General features: G+C 37.6%; 1 protein-coding gene and 3 long non-coding RNA genes across 7 annotated transcripts; 1 reads left to right on the top strand and 3 right to left on the bottom strand.

Annotated features, from left to right (window-relative positions):
* Positions 1 to 927: 927 nt before the first annotated feature.
* On the bottom strand, positions 928 to 13089 carry LOC111321692 (retinal homeobox protein Rx1). Of its 3 annotated transcripts, XM_088759076.1 has the most exons (6): positions 12967 to 13089; positions 12766 to 12794; positions 11143 to 11249; positions 9227 to 9516; positions 8571 to 8785; positions 928 to 2386 (listed from the first exon to the last, which is right to left on the bottom strand). In XM_088759076.1, the coding sequence occupies exons 4-6, from the start codon at positions 9447 to 9449 to the stop codon at positions 1943 to 1945; spliced, it is 882 nt and encodes a 293-aa protein (XP_088615202.1). In that variant the 5' UTR covers positions 9450 to 9516; positions 11143 to 11249; positions 12766 to 12794; positions 12967 to 13089; the 3' UTR covers positions 928 to 1942. The 3 variants fall into 3 exon arrangements, with proteins under 3 accessions (XP_088615202.1, XP_022780381.1, XP_088615203.1); XM_022924646.2 differs by lacking the exon at positions 12766 to 12794 and having other exon boundaries at positions 12967 to 13009; XM_088759077.1 differs by lacking the exons at positions 12766 to 12794; positions 12967 to 13089 and adding an exon at positions 11344 to 11452.
* Positions 13073 to 23334, top strand: LOC148732044 (uncharacterized). 2 transcript variants are annotated; one of them, XR_016000803.1, is made up of 4 exons: positions 13073 to 13209; positions 14512 to 14568; positions 16488 to 20324; positions 23032 to 23334. It is a non-coding gene; the product is annotated as an uncharacterized LOC148732044 (long non-coding RNA). The 2 variants fall into 2 exon arrangements; XR_016000804.1 differs by lacking the exons at positions 13073 to 13209; positions 14512 to 14568 and having other exon boundaries at positions 16056 to 16650; positions 16815 to 20324.
* Positions 13549 to 13917, bottom strand: LOC148732045 (uncharacterized). The gene is made up of 2 exons (XR_016000806.1): positions 13835 to 13917; positions 13549 to 13697 (listed from the first exon to the last, which is right to left on the bottom strand). It is a non-coding gene; the product is annotated as an uncharacterized LOC148732045 (long non-coding RNA).
* LOC148732043 (uncharacterized) lies at positions 19203 to 23840 on the bottom strand. The gene is made up of 2 exons (XR_016000805.1): positions 23366 to 23840; positions 19203 to 21100 (listed from the first exon to the last, which is right to left on the bottom strand). It is a non-coding gene; the product is annotated as an uncharacterized LOC148732043 (long non-coding RNA).
* Between the last annotated feature and the right edge of the window lie 686 nt (positions 23841 to 24526).

Raw genomic sequence — 24526 nt, 5'->3', positions numbered from 1 at the left:
TATTCAAATTATTAATAAATTGTTGGTCGCCCCATCCGATAGACTACTGATAGAGGGTCTCAATGGGGTAAACCGTCAACTATCAAATGGCCAAACATTAATCATCAAGATATTTGCCGTCAGTCTTTAGTAATGCCAGCCAATATAAGTTTTCAAATCTCTTGGATATTCATCAAAATGGAATCAAGATACGTTATGCACAAGCAATCGGGTGAACGTTTTACATAATAAACTTATAGGAAGGTCTGAGTAAATATACATTCATTTCACATTCCGAGGATATGTGTGGAATAATCTGACTGCATGGGACATTGATTGTCTTGGAAAAATTCCGGCTGTATCGTTGAGCCTTCATAGGTATGTTGATCGATACATGGTTCAATGCTGTGTAACCACTCACTCTCCAACCCACTGATGACGGCTGAGCGATTCCGCCGAAACATTTTCAAGAAAATCAAAACGTTGCAGTCAGATTCTTCTACACATTATGTTAAAGCTCCTCGACGATTACAACTAAAGCAACACTCCAAGCTTGAAGGTGTGAAGAAGTTTTCGAAATCCTCCAAGGTATTTCTGCCTTCTGACACAGACTCCTTCAAGTTTTGATAATTTTATGATAATTCATTCATTCAAATATTTTCAAAATTGTGCCCTTTGAAAGAGATTTAATGCACAAATAGCAAGGATGAAACCTTAACTCCAAAAAATCAACCGTCAGCCGCCATATGGTTTAAAATGTAATCGTCTGCCTTCAAAACGGCTCAGTTTCTGTACAACAGTAAACGGTCATTAATACTAGCCCACTGAGACTCTCTCAATACAAGTTTATTTTGTTCCCTACTACTGCAATTTTTCAGTTTGCTCTTGAGCTTTATGACCTCTGCATAAGACGAAGTTATCTCATCTAGACCTCAACAAACAACAACCTTTGACGCTTATTTGGCAAAGTCATTGAATCTAACTTTATTTACCACTTCTTAATTAATTCACATACTTTATATTCTGCCTGTTAATTAAATGTTTAACCATATCATTAATACCCAAATCAGACAGCAGACAGACTCTAATTGCAAGGAAACGACAAAGCCTTGAAATTGTTCGGAAACCGCTTTTCCTAAAATAAATGTAGTCCAAGGTGACACAGCGAAAAGTGAAGAAGAAATGTGGCTTCGTGAAATCTTAGATTAGAAAAAATACATCTATGGCTATGCACCTGTTTAACTAGACCAACCAATCTACCGACAAAATCGAGGTCTTAGACGCACCAAGCATGTCAGCGTTTATAAATAAGTCAAATAAGAAACATATTTCACTATTTAAATATATTTTCAATTCCTCGTTTTACAAAAAGCACAGATTCTCGTAATAAGTTACATTAACGTCAAAACGATAGATAGTCGTTGATTGCTGAGGTGTTCTGAATACTATGTACAACATTTGAAGATGGTGAACTGGATTTTCGAGTTGTAATTATGCTTTCTATACGAATGTCTTGCTGATTTTATGACCTTAGAGGCCAATAACCAATTATATAAGTCGATGTGTAAAAAAAATAATTAGCGATGTTGTTGATCAATTTTTTTTTTAGCCCCAAAGTAATTTCTTTACGAGTCAATTTTTTACGCAGACTGGTGGTTTATTTCTACTTGGCTGGACTTCTTGTAATAAACAAGCCAGAGTCGTTGAATTGGTCCTCCTAAAGAGCCCTATCAAATGACATCTTAATTAAGTTCTTTTGGAACTCGATTTCTTGAAAGGCTAATACACAAGTCTTAACCCATGCATTTATCACAGCATGGCTCGAGCTAAGCGCTGAAACCTAATTGGATTCCTTACAACAAAGTAACAAAAAGCACCTCGTTTCATTTCATTTATAATAATCGTCAGCGCACGGAATAGTTAAAAATGGCTCTGTATTGCATGTAAATTGACGGATTATAAGTTAAACAGTCTTGTTTCTTTCAGCTAATGATTGTGCGGTACTGTGTTGCTTTGCTTTGTATCTCAGATTTTCTATGCTTGTTCTTCGAAATTCTTGAGTTTCCGATGGGTTCTTTAGAAATGGTGACATTCCCGGTCTAACGTACTGTCTGTACAAATGATGCGTATACATCGCCGCTGGTGAGAGTGCGGGAACGTTAAGATGAGCTCCTAGAGGACCATATGGACTTGGTGCAGTGGCGAAAGGAGACAAAAGGCTCAGGGCTGGGACGTGCGGGTGCCATCTATCCACTCCTGGAGTGAAGGGATGTACGCCAGGGTGCACATGTGGAACATCTTGAAGGGCCCGGTAGTCATTCGAGGGCCCGTAAAGGTATGTGGGGCTTTCGCGTCCCATGGACTTTTCACGTTTTCTCCACTTAGCTCTTCTGTTTTGAAACCATACCTGGAAGGGGCACGATGGAAGAGAAAGTTCGAATTAGTAATTATACAACAAAATCGAAGAAATGAATGAAGGAACTGAAAGTTGAGGATTGACCTCCTCTAAGGCGACTACGAGGCAAACCCACGCGTTGGAAGTCAAAACTAGCGACGAAACGATAAAGGAAATTTAATCTTCAAAAACGACCGAAAAACCCTCCATATCTATTCGTTGCCATAATAATAATGTTTATTCAAACCTTTTGCAGAGAATGCTGAATTGCAGGTTGATAAATTATATTAACAAGAAATACGGAAAAAAAGAGGAAAACTGTACAAAATGCATTAAGCTACATACAAGTAAAAACAGCATCTACACAGTAATAATAATACTAAATGATAATAATGTTCATTACAGAAGAACGAGTATAATTAAGTTGGCAGGTTCTTGACTGTCACAAAGTTCTTAAAACGGTCGGTGGACTTTTTTGGAATGATACTGAGTACGATTTGATCTTAAATTATAGCGGTCTGAATATTTACGAACGTCGGCATACATTGCAGTATGAAGGGGGTTGTCATTATGATTACGACTTATAAAGGATTCACAGGCGTGTATCAAGGGTTTAATTACCGGCTAGCATCAAGGTATCTGAGTACGAATGACCTGGCCAAATAATGGCGAGAGCACGCCTCTGCACTGACTCTAGGGTCTTAGATAAGTAGGAAGGTAAATTGGCAAATGCAGTAGAGGCGTACTCAAGTATGGACTGAACGTATTAGGCAGCAATAGATGTAGACGATATCTTCCGCTGGGACAGAACTTCTCCTGAGCTGCCTTAAAGCAAACAACCGCCTGTTAGCCTTCTTCAGCAGATCGTCAACATGCGTCCCCCAGGAAAGGTCATTGGACAAGTTGACGCCTAGCAGCTTGAACGACGAGACATCTTCTATGACAGCGCCCCCCGATACGACCGGGGGCGCCTTGTAACTATTATACTGAAGGAAGCTAACAGCCATGCACTTGCATTTAGTAGGATTAAGGCGCATGTTATTGGTGTTAGCAAAATTTTAGATGTCATTCACAAGGAAGTTAAGCACAGAAGGAGAATTTCTTGGCAGAATTTCCATGATAGTTAAGTCATCAACAAACTTGACACGCAAGCCCCGGGAAGACATCAGGTCATTAACCATGCAAGCAAACAAACATTCTTCCCCATTATTCGATACAAATATAACTGATCTTTCTAACCCGGGTATTTAGATCCAGAGAAAAGTCTAGCCAAGAACTGAAACGAGAAACAACTGTTTCATGAAAGTCGCCGCCGCAAGGAAGTTGGCCAGTTTAGAATGGCGTAACAACACAAGGCCACGAGTTTTTAGTCACAACATGCGCCACTTTGCCCAGTGGTCAGTAATTAACAGCAATCATTCTCGACTGGCACCACAATGCCATCCATAAACGCTATTAATACCGCTTCCAACAACAATCACTTTAATAGTTGTCCTTTCTTGGCTAGTCTGCAGCTGTCCTAAACAATAAACGTCCCACACTTATTGTTTAAGCATTGTTCGAGTAACGTTATTTCAACACTCAGATTATTTTTAATGGAACGAACCCGATACATTATACGTTGAAGGATTATCAGTGTGAAAAATCCTCGATAAGCTGCCTTTTAAACTTTCAACTTCGAGACACACTGAGTGATCTCAGTTGTCAAATGCATCCTCCTGTCTGTCTTTCGCATTATGTCTTTTGTTCAGTCTCGGCGCATCACCCATTTAAATAAATTAAATTTTCCACACGATTGTAGCAAAAGACAGCTAAAGTACCGGGCGGTTCTAAAAATACATGCGTATCACTCTTCGGACAAAAAAAAAAAGGAAAACCGCGTGGCAACAAAAAGAGGAACGCCATGCTTTGGGCACGTGTCGAAGTGTTGAAACCACATGTATTAAGGAAAACTAGCGACATAATACACTTACTCAGTGACAGCAATTAGCAAACAGCTTTCCTTATTCTTCTCTATTTTTAAGAAAAAAGCGGTTAAAAAAACTCTTGCACTGCTGAAAGAAGGTAAAACTATACCTTTCTTCCAAACGTGGGTTTGACAGAAATACGACAGAAATACCGGTATCTGGAACTAAGGATTCTATAAAGCCATGTAATTTGAGGTTGCTCTCGGGGAATTGGAATCAAAACCATGTTGTGTTATATACATTGGAGAGATTTTGTCCAAACGCATAAATGTGCTAAAAGGTTTTAGCAAGAATTTTTTCGCTTTTAAACTTCGGCGACATTTGTAGTCCATTATGCTTTGCTTTTTAATACAATCACGTTTAATAGATAAGATTAATGGTGTTGGTATCAATTAGAACCGATAAAGGTCTATGAGAAATAGATTTCGGACGTATTAAAGGCTTAATATAATCCTTAATTTGTTTAATATATTTATCGTTACAGAGCCATTGTTCCAGCACGAGAAACGATTTCGCGAAACTGTCTTCTTCGCTCAGACTTATTTCGATTGTAATGGCCCCATTAGAAAACAAAGACTAATTTGTAAATGCATTAAATGTATAAACAGGAAACAGAGCCATTTCAGCACCAATAAATTTTCTTTACTGTCACTTTATCGTTTTTGAATCTCGACACAGATAAGATTGAAAGATGAGGCGGCCATATTTCCATTCTTTCTGGATTTCAATGATTCCTTAACTAATTGAAAGTTTTGCCTAGCAGTGTTCTCACTAGAAATCAAAGCTTTTAGTTTCTTCGTAAATCATGTTTGATACAGGACAAACTTTAAAATAAATTGCAGATATGATGTGGCTACAGAAGCAGTGTGTATTTAGCTAGCAAGAATGCGAATTCGAGGACTTTTCTTCACTGGGTCTTCGAACGGTAGGTAGGGTAAAGTGATCTTTTCTATCAAAATTTTAAGACCAAAAGGGCAACAGTTGTTTGGCTAACTTAGCACAGTCGTAGTCTTGGCAAAGGAGGCTTTAGTTTCTTCTTTTAAACCTGTTTCCGTCCATTTCTTATTATCTTGTGATAGGAAAATTCATATATGAATCATTGAAATGAATTTTGCATGCAACCCCAGGAAAAGAAAAAGTGTTATCGCGTGTATAACACAATTTAAAGATACACAGCATTCAGATAATATATGGGCTTATGTGAAAAGAAGCTGTTTGACGAAGATTTTTATCTAATAGCCTATATTTTCATATCATTAAGAAATATTGAGAAAATGCAATAGACGCCATGGGTTTACGAAAGCACTAAAGAGGCAGATAGAGACAGAATTGGAGCTAAAATGTGCCGCCAAATTATGAAATACATGCAGCTCTGAGATCTAGAAAGCTGAACGTATAGTTTCACATTTCCTGTAATGAAATACGGAAAAAATCAGATTTTGTGTTGATTAACTGGGTAATTAAAATTCTTTCAACTCTTTATTAGGTGCGTTATCTGTAGCATTCGCCATAGGCCTTTTAGCTTAAGCTGAAATCAATATTTGGTATTTCATTAACAACATGCTATGAGATAAAAAGTCTTCATTCTAAATCCCTGTCGAAACGAGGAGTGGTTTGTCAAGATTGAAAATCTGATTTCGCAACTTATTCCTTAGCTAATCAGTATTACTACAAAAAGCCCAAGCTATAGACATATTAGGGTGTTTTTCTTCATGTTATGCATTTTTAAGTCTGCCAAACTATCAATTTAAACCTACAGATGTTGGACTTTTGTCTGTGTAATTTTGCCTTCCGGCAAAGTGATTGAGTGAGCGTTCCCTTCTGAATACAAATTAACTTGATGTAGCACGCAAGCATTTATGAAGTAACTCTTTTAGAAACTTTAATCACTGTACCTTGTTTTGTAAATTAAAAACTAAAACAAAACCCGTCGCAGAAAACTTGGAGCCAAATAAAATTTTAAGTGAGCGAACAAGAAACGTTTCGACTCTGGCATACCGAGGAGTGTTCAAAAAAGTGGGTTTCATAACAACATTGTTTGTGGCACCTTTGTAAGCGTGTGTGTATTGAAAACAGAACGAGTGTGTACAAAGAAGATTTTTTATAGCTCTAAACTAGGTGCCAATCAGATTTTTTTTCAAATCCGCGTTAACTTTATTACTTTTTAGAAAAACATTAGTTTCAACAAGAATTACGGTTTAATTTATATGAGTACACAAGTACGTGGCAATGTTTTCAACTTTATCCTTTTGTTTGTCACCCCAAATTAGTCCAGTAATCCTTGACACTTTACCGTCATCAAGTACTTTCTAGAGGAAACATATTTTGTGCATATTCAAAAGGAAAAAGCGAAAGGATGTCAGAAATGTTTCTCTGACTGCAGTGAACCTCGACGACAACTCAATGGGAGAGAAATGCCTAAAGTCATGACGACTGTAAATAGCTTTCTTGTAACTGTGCGACACTGGTATTTTAGGTAAAAAAGAAAGAAATGAAATTTTCAAGCTTCTATCCTTCTCCCTTTTTGCTGAGCAATCCTAAGTTGATTTCGTCTGACGTAATTACAATGACACAGGACTTAGTCAAGTTTTGAAAGCGAGAGGTTATTCGTAATTAAGTCATTCAATTTCCTACCACCAAACCCCTGGGGCAAATGGTTATTTTTGTGGCTGCGTCGCGCCATTGAAATTATTATAAAGGCAGCCTGGCTTGTTCAAAAGGTCCTGCGCTAATTGCCAATTCTAATATCTACGTCATGTTTAATTATCCACTTTGTCCTCATGGCTGTTCAATATAACCCATTAATACGACAAAATAATTGCCTCAATTGTACTGTCTTTGTATACATATTCACTTAAAATGCAATTTACAGCGGCTAATAGCTTTTCGTCAGAACTAAATGAATTCAGAGCGATACCAAGAAAGGAACGCTTTGCCCCAAACACTATCATTGCAATATGATAAAAACTTTTTTGTTTCAATCTATTAATTACCCTACAAACATCTTTTCGAGCGCGTACGTTAAACTGTTATTTGCGAAAGAGTAGAAAGAGGCTTTGGTATACACTTTTACACGCCGACAACTGGATGTAAATTTCAATATCTTTGAAATTTCACAAAACCTTCCGAAATTTAATTACATGGCATAAAAAATGTCACAACTCGAGCTTAACGTCTGTTGTCTTGGGCATTTAGAGACAGCCGCGTTTCGAACCAAATTGCATCATTATTAAGCCCATTTCATTTATTTCGCTTTCAAAACGTGAACGAGTTACTTTTCAACCAAATTTCCCTTTCAAGCGAAATTTCGTTTATAAGCAGATTAACACGTTCCGCTCTACGGTCTTCGGGCGTAACCGCGTTGTCAGGCCGTGGCGTGGGTAACGTCCAGCGTTTCGTCATTCACACTATTTTCGTCATAAAACGTTATTCAGACGGCAATTTTTTTTCCTCTTAGACAGCAATTCCAAAAGTTGTGATCAAAATAGCTGGATAATAAGAATCACTTGCGTCAACAAGTTATCCGTCTGTGAATTTCCTACGCATTCAAATGCAAAGTTGTTTTTTTCACTGTCGTTCCATACTCGCTCTTTAATGAAATGTTATTAGAGTTACAAATGTTAAATATAATTTAAAATCTGTCGTAAATACTAGGTTGTAAATCATCTTTTTAATGAGTAAGGCGACTAGAGTTGTTACTTCATCAGCTTGATTTTCACCCACATAATTGATGAAACAAAAGCTTCTTACTGTATCACAACTGCTCAATCGCAAAAGTTTAAATATTGTTGCATTCTCAAAAAAGATGACTCGGACGCCACGCAACCAGATCAGGACTTGCCACTTAAAACACCCTTTCTTACAAACCACTTTTAATTTTAATTATATATACATTTTTTTTTTTTTTTTTTTTTTTTTTTTTTTTTTAGTGTTTCCTCTTTCGTAATGGGAAAGAACCATAAATAATCTGCAGTGAAGTGAACTGAATACGGGACAAAATGCACAGTCATATAGCAGAAAAGTCACGAGTTGATTTTATCACGTTTTCAACAAAAACTTGAGTTTAAACATAGAAGATTCGCGCCGCCTCTCACAGCGACTACTGACAAAATTCCGATTTGTAACTTAGATATCTTACTCCGCGGCAGCTTCACCTCGAATAGTCTCGCCATTTTTTGTATCTATTTAGATATAGAACTAGCCATAAATTATTTAAAAACCTCACTCACTTGTACTCGTGCCTCGCTTAAGTCCAGCCTCAAGGCTAACTCTTCCCTTGTGAAAACGTCTGGATATTGTGTTTTCTCAAAAGCGCGCTCCAGTTGGTGAAGTTGGTAGGTCGTAAAGGTGGTGCGACTTCGACGCATTTTCCTCGGCTTGCCATCATTTTCGTCAAGGTCGTCCTCATCCTTGAATCCTTTTTCGTCGCCCACACTCAGATCATCTAATAAATGAGAAAATTAACTGGATAAATAAACGCACAGCAAGCTGGTTAACTGCATTTTAATACCGCAAGAGTTACCTTCGCGTCTGCCTCAAGTAAATTTGCAAATCACGGCCGTCGCATTGAGCATCGACAAGGTTTACTGTGCAAATACGGAGTTCCGAAAGTTAGTCATGGTTCGAGCTCGCAAAAATTCACGCTCGTGGTTGGAATTGAAAGCGAAGTAAACATTTCCTCGTTGTTTGACAATTCAAGGATGGGGAAATTGAAGTTTAAACACGAAATTAGCACCTCCTCTAAAGCTTTCCGCTATGTTTGCAGAGCGTTCAGCGAAAAGAGAAGACGAGGGCACTGAAATTCCTTGAGTAAACTGTCTCAAGTGTGTCATAAGATTGTAATATCAACTTGAAAGCGAACGCAGTAATGGTTTATTTAAATTACCTTCATCGTCGCTAGAATTTCTTGACAGCTTGCCTTCTTGTTCGAATGCGTCCTCCTGTTTGGGTTTTGGTCTTCGATCGTGAGTTCCAAGAATCATATCGATCGTGTAACCTTTACTTGAAGCTTGAATAAGGGCCGATTCTATCGAGTGCTCTGATCCATTTTGCGTTTCTTTTTCCTTCTTCTCCGTGAATACCATACTCGGTCGCGCCGCCGAATCCATTGTCAGTCCACCGTCCACTCTGCAAACCAACCAAGAGTGTTTGTCCTCGCCAAGGAGTAGCTTCGTCCTTAACAATTTTTATTTGAAAAGAAAAGTTAGATTAATGCAGATTTTATATTTGCCCCTAATCTTCGTCCTTTGTTAGTTAATCAAAATGACCGACTGTCATAGTTTTAATCAATGTTTATTTGTTCAAACAAAGGCCTTAAAATAAATAGGCGATTTTCCGCAACCAATCAGCGGGCCGCGTTATGATTAAGGCGATATTAACAATATAATACTTAAGTTTGTTTGTTCCTTTGGCCCCCATGGCCTCTTCTTAACACTATTCCACCCAGGAAGTTGATAAAATGTATTTGTGTCATCATCTTGTTGTCTTAATTCTAGCTATTACATGTTAATAGGTTCTGAGTGGCGAAGGTAAAATTGACGCCAAGATGTCGAAGTTGCGCATCTCCGGAATTCGAACACCGTGGAGTTTTTGTCGAAATTTCGCACTTCAAAAGCTGGACAGCAACGTCTTTGACCGCTGTGAGGTGATTAAAGAGACTCTATAATACAATTAACGCTCAATGAAGATTATTAAAATGTCTCTGTAGCCATGGATGTTTTAACACTTCGTTCGTTGTTTCACTAAGGCAATAGGGTTAATAAATCAATTAAATTTCAGTCGAAGCCAATTTGGTTCGGAAGGACGTGATCGGATATTACGAAAGCTTCGCGGCTGCTGCAATGCGGAGCATATCGAGAATGATTTTTAACTCTTCACTTCTTTGAAAAGATAAACTCAGCGATTATTCAACGAGGCAGGTTTTGCACAGCACGCTGCTACTCAACTTGAAATCTAGGCCAAGCTGAGACGTTCATTATACTCACAAAATGTTTATCATACTTTTTAATTTCAAGCTGATAAAGCACAAAAGGCTTATTCTTCACAGCAGAGCACGATTTCTAACTCATTTCTTCGCCCTTTGTCCTGAAAGGTGTGCAAGAACGCTAATGTATTCGTAACTTTCTAATTAAAGAACAATCCGTTGTGTCGGCCTAACAATTGCCTTGCAAATTAAATGAATACGGATAAAGAAGTCCGCTGGAATATTTCAAAGATAACTAATTAATTATAGCCCTGGGCAAGGCAGTTGTTTATCTTTGTCGAAACCAAAGCGTGTTTTTTCTCAGTATTCGTAGGTTAATGGCCTATTTATAAAACTATTAGGACTAAGTTCTTATTGCGTCATGTTTGGTGGCTCTTGAAGTCCAAAACGCCACTGACTTCACAAACATTCATTTATCATTAGTTTATAACCAACCACAGGGCTTTAGAACACAAGAGATCCTTTATGTGGCTGGCTTTTAGAGGTTTTGTTTATTGTATCTTTTCAATGCCTTCTTACGTTTGAAAATGAGAATATTGGATCTTTACTTAACGCGGATTACATTGGTTGAACATAGCCTGCAGCCAACTTGAATAACACAAAAGGAAAAATCCATAATGGCGCCGAGATTTTCTCGACCTTATGATCTATCTTCCGTTGGTTTCGGCGTGTTTCCTGAATGGGTAGCAACATACGCAAATGTGATTAATAGAGAAAGGAAGGTTCAGGAATTCTCGGTGTCGCAAAATTAAAAATCAGCTCACGTAGAAATTTTTGTAAAATAACACGCCGTAAGAGTGTTTCCTTACTTTACTCACCTATTTTTATACAACTCTTAAAATTGGTGTCGTGTCATGAGACAAAGCATACCGGTCACTTAGCTCACCACTTGATGTTTGGCCTTCTGTTCATGGTGGAGAATAAACTAAGTGGACAAAGAGAGATAAATAAATGACCACCGACAAGCATCAATATAAAATAAGGCGTTAATATATGGATGTTTGCAATAACCGACTAACAATATTGTCTTTTGGCCAAAGGTTATCGTAACACTGGGAATTTGGAATTCAACACAGTTGTCAGACTATTCGCCGTATATTTATGGAACCAACTTAGAAACAGGCGTATAGAAAACATGTCCTCTTTTTCGCTCAATAAGCAAAAGAGTGCGTTTATATCAGAAAGAATTTGTCTTGAATTCTTCATGATTCGATCACAAAAGAAATAATTTCAAACAATCAAATACAGGAACTTATGGAAAAAACCTATAGAAAACGCGGTTTTCTCGTCATACTATCGTAACTCTTAGGAAGCACGTATTTGATTTCAAGAGGTTAAATTAAATGTTTTGTCATTCTTACACAAAACAAGTAATATCACATAAGCTTATTAGACCCGCATATTGGAAGGAAAACAAAACTGGTCACAACATCTGACCATCATTACTACGCGAGATCTCTTCGAAGAGCTGTACGTCAAAGTAGTTTCCTGCGAGTTCTTAATTTGTTACAAAACATTTCACGAATAACTATGCCACAAGTATCGTTATTTTTCAAACGTTGTCTCTTTTGAAAATATAACATTTTCGCGTCCCTTCTGGAAAAATTTCCAACGGAAGGAAAATTATTTATCCATCGTACCCAGTTTGACGTTGTTATCAACTTTGCTTCACGGCGCTGTTAGAATAATCTGTAATGACTACTTTGTGAATTGGATGAAAAGCGAAACATCAAAGTTCAAAATTTATCCACACAGGAAGCGCTCGAAAACTTTCAGTGGTCCATACAGACAGAGTATCGACCACAAAATATCGGAACGTCCTATCGGATCGAATTCTCATATAAAACCTGGACTGATTCTTCGTTTTGCGCTTTTGATAATTATTAAATTTGACACCTTTCTTTATCTGGGTCTTTAAAAACGTAAAACGCTTGACAAGGAATAATCGTTGTTGGGGAAAAATTTAAAAAAAGAGCGCCGTAATTTTTGTACGTCATGAGATCAGAGGAATATAACTATTTTCTAAAAAATAGGGAATCACGTCGCAAAGTGCCTTGTCGTTCTTTGTGTAAGAATCTTTTCAGGAGGATCATTTGCAGCAAAATCACCTGCTTTGTAGCCATAAGAAACTGAAAGTAGGAGCACTCCCTTCGCCTTATTTTGTTTTCTATTTCCCTCGTTTCTTCGACTTTCAGTTTAATTTTAATAAAAAAAGTTTTGTAAACATCGCAAAAAGCCTCGTGTTGCAATCTTTAGAGCATTAAATTTCTGTTTTTCTATCATCAGTCCCAATTTAAAACAAAATTACATCTCTTTCTGTTTGTCACCTTCTTATTTGTTTCAAGGAGATACATTCCAGCGTGTCTATCTTATTTAAAAACGTCAAACTTAAAGTTTTGAAGTTCATCACTTGCAGCTTCCATTATATCCTTCATCCTTACTTCAGTTTTGTACGTCTTGTCGTTTTTTACTAGAAAAAATTATCACACAACCTCAAGGTTATTAATGAAATTCTCTTTGAGTTGAAAATGGCTCAAGATCCGATGAAGCAAAGAAAACGTAAGCTATGCTGATATGAGTTAATCTTAATTGCCTCTATTTTCAATCACAGCTAGCTTATAAGAAATTATTTTATACCGCACCTGTAGGCTGCCTTTGTGAAGATATCTGAGATTCCTGTCGCAATAGTGTGGTTAAAGGTGGAATTTTACGAGAAATTTTATTAGTTAGAATCATTTAGTTGTTGAGTCCAGATTGAAAAGCAGAAAACCGCAAATATGTCAATTTCTGTAGAATATGAATGGACTGTTCACTACCGACAGAAAAGAGCTCGTGATTTAAAAGCCTGGTTTTTAAATCACGGTCGGGGAATCTGAACCCTCAAAGTAAGTATTTCATCTTTATAAAGGTATGCACTAAAGGGGTAAAGGAACAAAAAGGATAAACTGCAAGTATCCTCCTTTTTAACAAGCGGAACGAGTTCTGTAGATTTGCTGGATTAATGAGGGGCTTGATTTGAGGATGCAACCCTAAAGACTGATGTCAGACACTCATTTTAATTTGTTGAAATTAGACTCTAGCGTTTAAAGTTTGATTGATTTACGAACGCGTGCTAATGGTTTCCCCTGCCGAGTCATGATTACAAGAGTTCATTGGTGTGCGAATGACGTGTATATAAAGCGATTAATGTTGTAGTATGACGCAAATGAGCTGTCAGTCGCAAATAGAACGAAATAATTTATTGCTCAGTCGTTTTATGGTGACTCATGTAATACTGTACAATAATTAAGCATTGACTACGCGGAGATTTAATTGCGGGCAAATTACCAGCGTCTATACTTGAAAAATGTCTTGACTTCCCGCTCCTCGAATCCTGGAAACAAGATAAAGACTGTCAGTTGACATTTTCGAATTAATCCACTTAACGTCATAAGTAGAGGAGATTTTGTTATAATTTCACAAAATTGCGGAAAAGCTTAACTTGTTGATGTAAGATATTAGTTATCTTACCCGGAGGCCGGGGTTCCGCAAGCTCATCAAATAGCTAAATAAATCATGATATTTTTCCGTGTGGTTGTGAATTGAAAATTGTTGTGAACCAGTTTTAATCAAGTTCTTTTGATCCACGCGCGTAGAGTTGATGAGTCACGAAAGTTTCGAAACCTTTTTTTGGTATTGATCTTTAAGTCTAGAAAGATGTCCTTCATTACGTAACAAGAAAAATTGACAAAGGATCGAAGGATTTATTCTAGTTGTCAAAAGAAAATTCCTGTTGGGTTTCGATGGAAGAAACATGCAACAAAGGGAAACAATATCGAAATGTTCGTGATCCGAAATCCTTGAATACCAAAGTGCCTGTTTAAAAAAGTAAAGGTGAAAAAAAAAACAAGTTGAGAGTCATGTGGAGCATCAAAGCTATAAACACCCACTAACCCAAAATAAGATTTGTCACAACAAATTTCACAAACGGAAATAATTCAACACGGAAATTCCGCTCCGCAATATTTGGTTTACTCCGTAAGGCTGCATGTCGTCTGCTTGAAAAGAAGCCTCGTGACAGTCGGAAGAATTTGTAACCACAGACATAACACAAACTTAGTAACAAAATCTATTTTTATTTATTACTTTTGTACCGTTTGGTTGAAAATTGTTATTAATCAGACTAAACTCCTGAAAAAATTTCCTAGGTAGGCAAGCTGCGACGAGAGGGATGAATCAGAATGGAGCAAAGATGGTGAAGTGTGGTAAATAAAAAATAACAAAATATTTTGGCTAAATTTCATCAATTTTACAAACAGGTTCCCTTAATATTGTACTGAGCTTTTCGATGGTATTTCGTCCCTAATAAAGTGAAACCAAATATCTGAGTGTCTGCATGTTATTGGGAAACTAATTAAGGTGGCTCTCCACATTATGACGCCCTAGGTATCTCCGTTTAAGAACCATTGAAGTGACTTCGGAATTTCATATTGTCAAGTTTGATCTCGTAAGGGCGGATTTTCACGACGTAACAAGTTCAGTAATGTGTTTTTTTTCGTGGCCACCAGAAAACTCCTTATTTGGTAAAATATGTGCTCCAGCATTAACGGAAAATGGTTCTTTCTGATATGCTATCGAGAGCAGTTATGAATGAAGCATCAGTACAGTGAAAGAATGTTGGGTGAGGGTCAGATTTATCGAACACACAACAAAGAGGGTTAAGTTTTGAAATTTTTGCGTGCAAAACTCGTTGTTGAGGATGATCACTTGTTAAAAGACAAATTCAACAAGCTTATTAAATACTCATCTGAAAAAGCTAACCTTAATCGCCAAACTTTTCATCTGTAATCCAGAGACTTAACAGGTTAACACCCAATGATAATGTTGTCAGGGAAAAGGTTAAGTGAAACGAGCAACTCGAATAGGAGCTGAACAGTTTGTGTATTGTCTTGCAGTTCTTCTAGAAAACAACAGCGAGTAAAAATTAAAACGTAATTTTTCCGGAAAAAATGTACGTTGAAGGCGAACTAGTTTTATTATGGACTTGTTAAAAGGAGGAGACTTCCTCTCGCTAATCAGGGCATAGCTATAGCACCAACGGACGAACTAAATGTATATACTTAATATTGAATATTTGAGCTAAAAATAATGAGAATTAAATAATCGTCATTGCAGCTCAGTTAATTGGTGTTCGTCACTGCTCTCCAGTTAACTGGTATTTTGGTCTCCAGCTCCCGTTATATCATTGATGCTGGGGTTTTAATTACGAAAGATATTCAACAGACACAGCACCTTTTTATACTGTGAGATATAGATGTTTTAGAAAATTTTCTCTCCAACCTTTGCCGACCCCATGTTTCCGATGTGAAACTCCTTCTCGTGATCAACAAAGTGGTCACGAGACAACTCTCTATGTATCATGAAATACATTATATTTACCCACAAGGAGATGACTCCTCTCATAATTTGTCTGCTCTGCGAAGTTTCTTCGATAACCAATGATAAATTTCTGTCCGCAAAGAAAATTTCGATGAAACATTGGTGTATGCAGTGTTTTTAGCTTCTTTGTTTTTACAAACAACTCCAGAATCGTCAGAACAAAATGAAAAAATATATTTTTTAAGAACCACTGATGCAATATTTGGATTTATTGTTACTTTCATCACCTATTCAGTTGTTGATCAAAGTTGAATTTACAGCTTCGATTAAGTTACGAACATTACTAGGAAGTCTGATCACATTTACCTTTTTCCTCAGACACAAGCTATAAGCCGCCCATTCACTGTCTTTACTTTTATTTACCAAAGATAAGGGAAAAATATGTACGTATTGTAACGTTACAAAGTGACACTATAAAGACGCCTTTGGGTGGCCTCCTGTGTTTTCAGTGAGTCAGACAGACTTTCTTATCCATTCTCCTTGGTAAACTATGAAATGCCTTTTCAGCAACGGCGTGTCATCTGAAACTATTATCATTAATGCTTACAACAACAAAGATTAAAGGATAACTAGATTGTATTGGCTTAGGTACAATTTCTGATTGGTCTAGAAATTTCGTCCCCTCTCCGGCCAACCAATCAAACTCAAATTCAAAGCGACAAATTTTCTCGCGCCCCAGCCAATTCAATATGTTTACCTCAAGTCAGATCGAGGATTTAATTTGTGTTCTTTTCCTCTTTTCTAGATGGCCGTTCTAATTACATTGATTTTGACTTTACGACCCTCAAGCAAAATTCGCTCGAATGCCTAAAACACCTAACTGTGTGGCTAGAACTGGACAAGGATTTCAAAATATAATTCATAGCAAGCTGAATATGATTGATTTCATGTATAACTCTTCTATCGAGGTAAGGTTACCTGCAGTGTCTTTCTATAAAATAGATTGTATAAGTTGCAGAGCCCAGTCATGCTTTATGGTGGAAGCACTTCGAGAATCATGAGATCCTTGGTGTCTTTGACATCAGGTTTGATCTCTGAACCACTTCGCTAAATTATCTGCTGTGCTTTTCAGTGGATCAAAGTTATCGCTCAATTTTTTGACATCTTGCTGTCTCAGAGGAGCCGTTCGAAAGTTTGGTTTTTTCTCCCTTCCTGAAACATCTGGTAAGACGCACGATAGTCTTCTTTGAACAGGTATCGGTCCTTTTATGACCCCGATTTCCACAGAACCATCCGACTTTGCTCTCTGACGTAAAGATGGAAATCTAAGTTTTCCCTGAACTCTGCCGCGGCTTTGCTGTGCTTCAATTGAATGGCTATTTCTCGAAGCACCAGGTAAACAAATGCTCGCTGATCGTGGTCTGAACACATGTTTATCAAGCTGTGAAGCTTGAAAGAACTCTTCAGAGCGACGCTCTGATGGTAGTATGTTAAACTTCGGTTTGGGACTTGCACACGGGGCGTGCGACAACGTCTCTGATTTTGAGGGCGGATGCTTCTTTGACCGTTTCTTATCACTTATCTTTTGTTGTGAATCTTTGGAACTCATCCTTTTTGCGCCATAGCAGCAGTTGCTGAAACAGGAAGCGTACAGACTGTCGACAGAAATCTGAAATTTACATAAGAAATTGATAGGTCAAACAGGCATTGAACCTTCAACTTCCGCGAATTTCGGCTATTGATGTCACATCGAATTAGTTTCTCTGGCTACAATCCAGTAATAATTTTTCTCTAAAAATAGGAAATACTAAATACTTATTTGGAGCCATTTTGAAAGGACGGTCGATTGAGTATCCATGATTTGTGATGTTTGAAAATCTTAAGCAAAAATACTTTTGAGATTCTAAGCAATAATGCATTTGAGATTATTTCTTGGTTGGAAAAATGCATGCATGTATGTGTAGCCAAACGTGATTGATTCATTCCAAGTTTTATTTGCCTAAGTCTTCAATGAATCAATGTCAATAATTTAAATCTTTACTTCAAAAACAGAGGAAAACAAATTTCTTTTTTTATATATTATTATGTATCAATCCCTACTTGCAAAATAGCGAAGCTAATCGAAGCGGGAGGGAAATAAAAGAATAGACTAAGAGAGCGTGCACATCAATGAAAACAGTGCGATAAGTCATAGATAGGCCAATTAGGCACGGTTACATATTATAACTGTTGAACGGTTGTTGGTCTGCCCCAAGGTTTGGAGGCTAATCGAGTTAATATCATTAGATTTTTTTAATCAAAAGTTTCCCAGAGAACAATGATACTGCTGGTGGAACCTAGAAGTTCCTCAATGAGAACAAGGGCTTGCATTTTCGGAATTCGATCCATACCGTCTTATAGTCTTACCGTCTTATAGTCGTGAACCAAGACTATCATAATTACAACAACCATGCAGAAGAAGAAACATATTACGACAACCCAAACGACGGAGAACATTTTGCCTAATTAATAAATTAGGCAAAATGTTCAAAGTGTATCTGATATGAAATCCTCTCTAAAAAGAATAAATTGAAAGAAAACTAGAATACAAAGCAATAGCAGCAAAATGAACTAAGGCACCACAGTCAGAGCCGGGAGAAATAAAATGAAAAACGCAACCAACCTGATGGGTACAAGAGCGAGCAACCAAGCTTAAGTCATGATTGGCTCAAGGTTTAATGATCAATTCGACCTAGTGTACATGTCGTGAACCAAGACTATCATAATTACAACAACCATGCAGAAGAAGAAACATATTACGACAACCCAAACGACGGAGAACTCAGAATAAAAGCAAGAGAAAGCCAACAAAGATTTTAGTTTCGCATCTGATTGGTGGAGGATGCGTGAGTTTCCCAAACCATTCACCGAGTGAAATAAAGACTAATGTAATCTTGGATAACATTTGAAACTCGATTAAAAGTTGCACTTAAACTCGATTGAAAGTTGCCCTTTACTGATTGGTTAAAAGAATGGCACGCCAGATTACCCGGCCGACCCAGCAATTATATTCTTTTAAACACGTAATTGAAAGTTGCTTGATAATCAGCCAGCATACTGCCTGACAATTTTGTGCGTCATAGAACCAAACCTGTCCAAGGTTCCACCAACTACACGGACAACACCCAGATATTTCATGACCGTTTGGAAGGTATTACCGATATCAGATATGCATGCTAATTCACGAGAGCTTCATCTGCGATTAGCTAATAACTCTTCATCACGAAGGACATAGAGAATGGTCTTAATAGATACTCGAAGAACTTGACTGTAACATATGGCATTACAAATAGGCGACACCCCTAATTTTCTTAGATAAGATAGCTGTCATTATAAGTAGATATCGATTTAATTTAGAGAGGCTCTGATATTAACAGGAAAACATTCTATAAAATATCATTGACCATAATTTTCTTTAGCAAAATATAGGTAAAACGTAAAACTGGACGTTTAAACTGAAACAAAACGGGAACGAACACCCTTGATGATCGACACTGCCCGTAAACGAACAGTTGTTTATTATATCAAAACATGGCTTCCATTTAAAAAATGTAACAATATCATTTCCTGAATGTAAATAGATCGTTTCTATGGTCAAATATCTCGTTGAGAACTTTCGACATCTGCGTCGTCCCATCTTTATCGTCTGAATCGTCAGCCGAAAACTATCTTTTGAGAGTTTTTCATTAATGCTCTAAATCTGTAACTAGTCTGCCACAGAGATTATCAGCAGAATCTTAGTGACCCTTTCTCTTGAACCTGCACGACGCAAGCAAGGTGGCTGATGTTGGATGTACGCAGACTTATATCACAATTACACTGAAACTTGCAATACGAGAGGATATTGCACGCTGTACGCCGTTTATATCGAACTGATTGAATTAATCTGATAACCATATCAATTAAATCACCGGAAAACAACAACTGACAGCCGCCAGTTTGACTCGTTCCAAAAATAAAAATAGCCTACCAGACTATTCTTCTTTGAGAGCGATCTGTTTATATGAGCACGAACAAAGCTATTACAGTACAGCGATTTGATTTCATTACAACAGTTTCTTGATATCACAAGAGGTTCCTATTTTTTAGCTTACGCCGATACTTCATGTGAAAATAGTTTTGTATCAGACGTACTCGTACTTTTTCGTCTTATTTGTCTGCCAGGTCAGCTTTGCGTCGCTAGCAAAATACTTAGAAAATTGGCTCTCCAAAAATGACCCAGACCTCTTTAGTTTTCCTGTATTGCCTAACATTGGCGCCAGAGTGCAATCTTCACATCCTGAGGCCTTAGTTTACTTAGCACTTTTAACAATATTTGTTTCAGGCTTGGATCACGATACGGCTCTTGGCCTTGGCTTCCTTAGTTGAAAGGAAATGCCTTGCGTATATGCAAAAACCAATCAGGCCATTGAAGATACACTTTTCCCAACAATCGATCTTTACGAGCATATCCGGCTCGTATCAATGTGATTGGAAACATCTTTGCTGTCAAATGTTGATGCTATTTGGTACAAATACTATTTTGTTTGTCGGGACCCTCATTGGAATGATGAAGGCACCGTGAAGGAGCAAAACAAAGTGCAAATCAGCCTTTGGTTTGAAGGTAGATCTTTAATATCTCGTGTTTGCTCTGTCACTAGGCAAAACCTTGCATCTAGCAGCTTCAGTTAGCCTGCTGCACACATCCTCACTCGTTGCGTCGATCGTAGTCAGTTACCGCTCATAAATTTCTTCCTCACCAAAGCACTGATACCCACACTGGGTCGATATATTTATCCCCACAATTGGATCACCTGGATTTCCGAACAAACACCTTCACCGTCACTTCACTTTGCAACTGAAAATCTTGGAACACAATGTTAAGTACGTGGATCCGTGCCCATTACGTCGATCGTATTCCCGTTACTGCAATTGAATTACTTCCTTTCGCAGGAAACCCACTTTGTTTTCATACATACATCACTATAAGTCGTTCATTTCGATTTCCGAGTAATCACCCTCATCGTCATCATCCTCATTTTCAAGCCTAGTCCTTCCCTTGTCACCCTTTCGTTTTAAACTTTTCGTGCATCGTCCACTCCTGTAGAGTTCAACTGTGATGATAATCGTTGCGATGAACAAGAAAGCGGCCACAAGGCCGATGAACATGTAAAGAGCAACATTTTCATGGTGTCTCTTTGCCTCTGGAGATAGGTTCGTGGCACCTTTGGTGAGGCCCAGCGAATTAAGAGCATCTGTTAAATTGTCCTGATGTGCAATCATGGCTTTTTGACTTGAATCCTGATCATGCGATGGCGAAGGTTGATGGGACATCCCTCTCATGAATGAAGCATTGGTGCTTTTGTTTCATATGTTTCGTTGACCTTAATTACACCACTTCTAGAGAAAGAAAAGATGCAATGAAACATTTTTAAAAGCATTTGGGAAACCTAGATGATGCTTTTCAAGGTATAAAAATCGAGAGAGATATCTGAAAATCAACCACAGACATCGCCAAAGAAATTACACTTCTTTACTATTATGTTTGTGGTTTGTGTTACATAAAGTCAGCAGCCATGCCCTGTGAACCAATCAAAACTTAGTAAATACAATTTAATATGGCTAGCGCCATATGGAGATTTTTATTGAATTAAAATCTGCATCAAGATGAGATGAATATTTTTTTTTCTTACACGTAAAGTTCATTCATTTCCAGCTTAGATTTTAGAGTTAAATAATTCAACATCAAATATCTCATCGATTAAAGAAGAATGATCAGTGAATCAGTTTTTCAAGCAATGAATGAAACAAAAGCTTTTAAACGACAGTTTAGGCAGAAGACACCAATCACTATGGAAGCGTCTCAAATAGTCGCAAGAACACAGCGTGACTCTGATCTCTCAAAGATCATCCATGGTGCAATGCAGAATTAATTCTGATCAACAAAAGACGCTTTCCTTCGATCAACATTTAGATAAACCTTACTGCGACTTTCTATGATGCTTTCCAGTGTACCTTGACCACATAATTTGGATATATCAACAAAGTTGAAATGGTAAATTGGCCACCGTAATGATTACAAAAGCTGACGTTTCGAGCGTTAGCCCTTCGTCGGAGCGTTAGCCCTTCGCTCCGACGAAGGGCTAACGCTCGAAACGTCAGCTTTTGTAATCATTACGGTGGCCAATTTACCATTTCAACTTTGTTGATATATCCAAATTATTTCGTTACTCCCACCGACGCAGCCTCAAACAGTTTCTTTCGAAACTATCAGCCTTATTACCTTGACCACAGTTCATCCTTAAGCAGTGGTAAATTTATGACAAAATAAAAAGGCATTGTTCTCTCTCAGTCTAGTTACTACAACATCAAGGGTGATAATTACCTGTCCACATACATTTTCCCCAAATGGCCCTTTTGTTCTCGTAAAAATTACAATTTTTCAACAGAAACAATTCTCTATTTTCAACTTCTTGTTCCTTTCAACAACGTTCGAGTTGAATCTAAGTAATTAACGAGACTTTCTACTGACATTCAATTTCAAATCAAATTGATACAGGACGATATCAAACCACTTTAAAAACTTGCATACGTAAATAATGATTTGATTTGATTTGATTTGAATAAAACTAACCGCTTTATTATGGCGGATACCTACTGCATCAAAGCTGAAAAATATGATGATTGTTGATTATCATCTCGCAAAGCCAAAACATACTGAGAAAAATGGAATTTTTTTTCCATACTAAAGATTTGTTTTTTACTGCTGTTACGGGCGGTAGCTTGTACGAGTTCCCTGCGCTGTTTGTCTTACAAATTCTTTATTGAAGCTGTGTGTATACATCATGTATACAAATTCTCTTTTTCTCAAGTATATGCATAATTCGGGCCTTTGTATTTCTTAACAAACATATTTTCTCATGGAACTAAAATAAATGATAGTAATGATACCTTTTCTTCTGAATATTTTGTAGAGATTCCCGTTGCTAAGGTATCGGCCATTTCACTTTCCTGCTTGCAACTGACCAGCGAGCTGTTGTGTAAAATTCTATATCATTTTTTGTGTAGAAGATGTACCGCAATTGAAATGAAGCTGCTTCTTCTAGATAATAATATAATTTTGAAAAGTTGTGTTTGAACACGGAGTTGTTCGATAAAAAGGACAAATTTTGATTAAGTGGTGTGAAGGGAAGCGGGCGTATGGTACTCTTTAGTTTGTGTTCAATTTTGTACTTAACGAAAAGCTTTGAAAATAAGGCTAATTAATGAACCAATTTGTGAAAAAATTATATATCTCATTTTTCCTTTTACTCAATGTTCTTTTTCTCCAGGCCTCGGACGCCGGCGACGAACACGCAACTTAGACGAATGTACGCGCGTGCGTCGCCCTTGCAATGAAGGGAACAAGTTTGACAGTATTGTCGGCTCCCAAACGCCTTCTCGTTTTGGCAAACACTGTCATAGCAGCAAGAATATTTAAAAATTTAACTTTAGCACTGTACAAGAGCAATTTAGAAGAGAAAACATATACTTCTGTCGACATTCAAGGGCACATTGACAAAGGCGAGATCGCAACTGACCTCAACGTGACAATTGCGATTGAAACGTTTTATTAAATTCTGTTTCTCTCAATAGCTCTGAGATATTATCGAATCTCTGACTCACCTAAGATGCCTCTTGTAACAAGCTTGAGTGATCCTGAGCACTTCATTTGGTTCATTATTTAACGAATGGCTCCGCCATTAGTTGTGGTTTAAGAAAGAGCTGGCTCAGATTAAAAACACGGACGAAGTATAAATTATGCAGAACCGAAGGGCTTACTGGGACGAGAGACAATAAATAACCTGCTTGGTACCAGCTCGGTTATGAATGCAGTAACAGCGAAGTTCTTCAGCTTTGCGCGAGCGTTCACTTTAGTTATAGGTAGACAAACCCATCCCATTTAAAACACGGGTATGATTTGAGTTGATACAAGTAAAACCTTGCAAACTTGAATTTCAAATTGAAGCCAATTTTTATGAATTTCTATTAATTGACGATTCGTCTCAAAAATCACGATAAACCCTGCCATTGGCCAATGGAAATATCGGTCTCAAAGTTATTTTTTTCCATGTTATTTGATCAGTCTTTCCAGTCATGCTTTTGGTATTGTAATTTTTACAAAGAATGATCCTCAAAGAGCTTTCACAGACAACCACCCAATCCAACTTAGTTTAGTCACGCATGGATTAGCGATCTTTGATCAATTTCTAGGTCTGAGCCCTTGAGTTAGAGCCATTCCATTTTTTCCATCTATTTTAGTGCTTCAGTAACTTTATTAGCACAAGGAGCCAAAATTGACGGTCAAGGACAGCAAACATCCATTATATATAGCTGGACTGTCTCAGTTTTTCCAAGCAGGGGTTGTCAAGTCACTGAAATCATGACCTTTTAGCAAGAAATATGTAACAGTGTCAACCCCGCCCCAGGCCCCGCCCCCGCCCTCACCCTCGAACCCCTCTTATCTTTTCGTCCTGCTCTTCATGAATGTTTTGCAGGAGCATAATCAATTTCTTTAACCATGAGGTGAAAACACCCAGGTGCAGGTAGGATGTTCCAAAAAGCTGACATTTTAACCATGTATTCGTGTTTGTATTTTATTTTTATTTTTGATTTATGTTTTTTTTTTGTTTTTGTTTTATTTTTTTTTATATCTTGTATTTGTACTTGTATTTGTAGGTAACAATTTGCCAAAGGCAGACAAGGTAGTCCCCTACTAAGTAAATTACCTTTCCCCACTGGCCCCAACCCCAATTTCAGTAAACAAGCCAGACCCCAACACCGGGA

Source organism: Stylophora pistillata, chromosome 4, assembly GCF_964205215.1.
Source record: "Stylophora pistillata chromosome 4, jaStyPist1.2, whole genome shotgun sequence".
NCBI classification, from domain to species: domain Eukaryota; kingdom Metazoa; phylum Cnidaria; class Anthozoa; order Scleractinia; family Pocilloporidae; genus Stylophora; species Stylophora pistillata.
Note: the sequence above shows the minus strand (reverse complement) of the source record. Positions and strands in the feature narration are given on the sequence as shown.

Coding starts and splice junctions, on each gene's coding strand:
- LOC111321692 (XM_088759076.1), bottom strand. CDS start 9,449: ATGGATTCGGCGGCGCGACCGAGTATGGTATTCACGGAGAAGAAGGAA. Junction 8,786..9,226: donor AAATTCTAGCGACGATGAAG/GTAATTTAAATA, acceptor CTCATTTATTAG/ATGATCTGAGTGTGGGCGAC. Junction 2,387..8,570: donor TAAGCGAGGCACGAGTACAA/GTGAGTGAGGTT, acceptor TGCCCCTTCCAG/GTATGGTTTCAAAACAGAAG.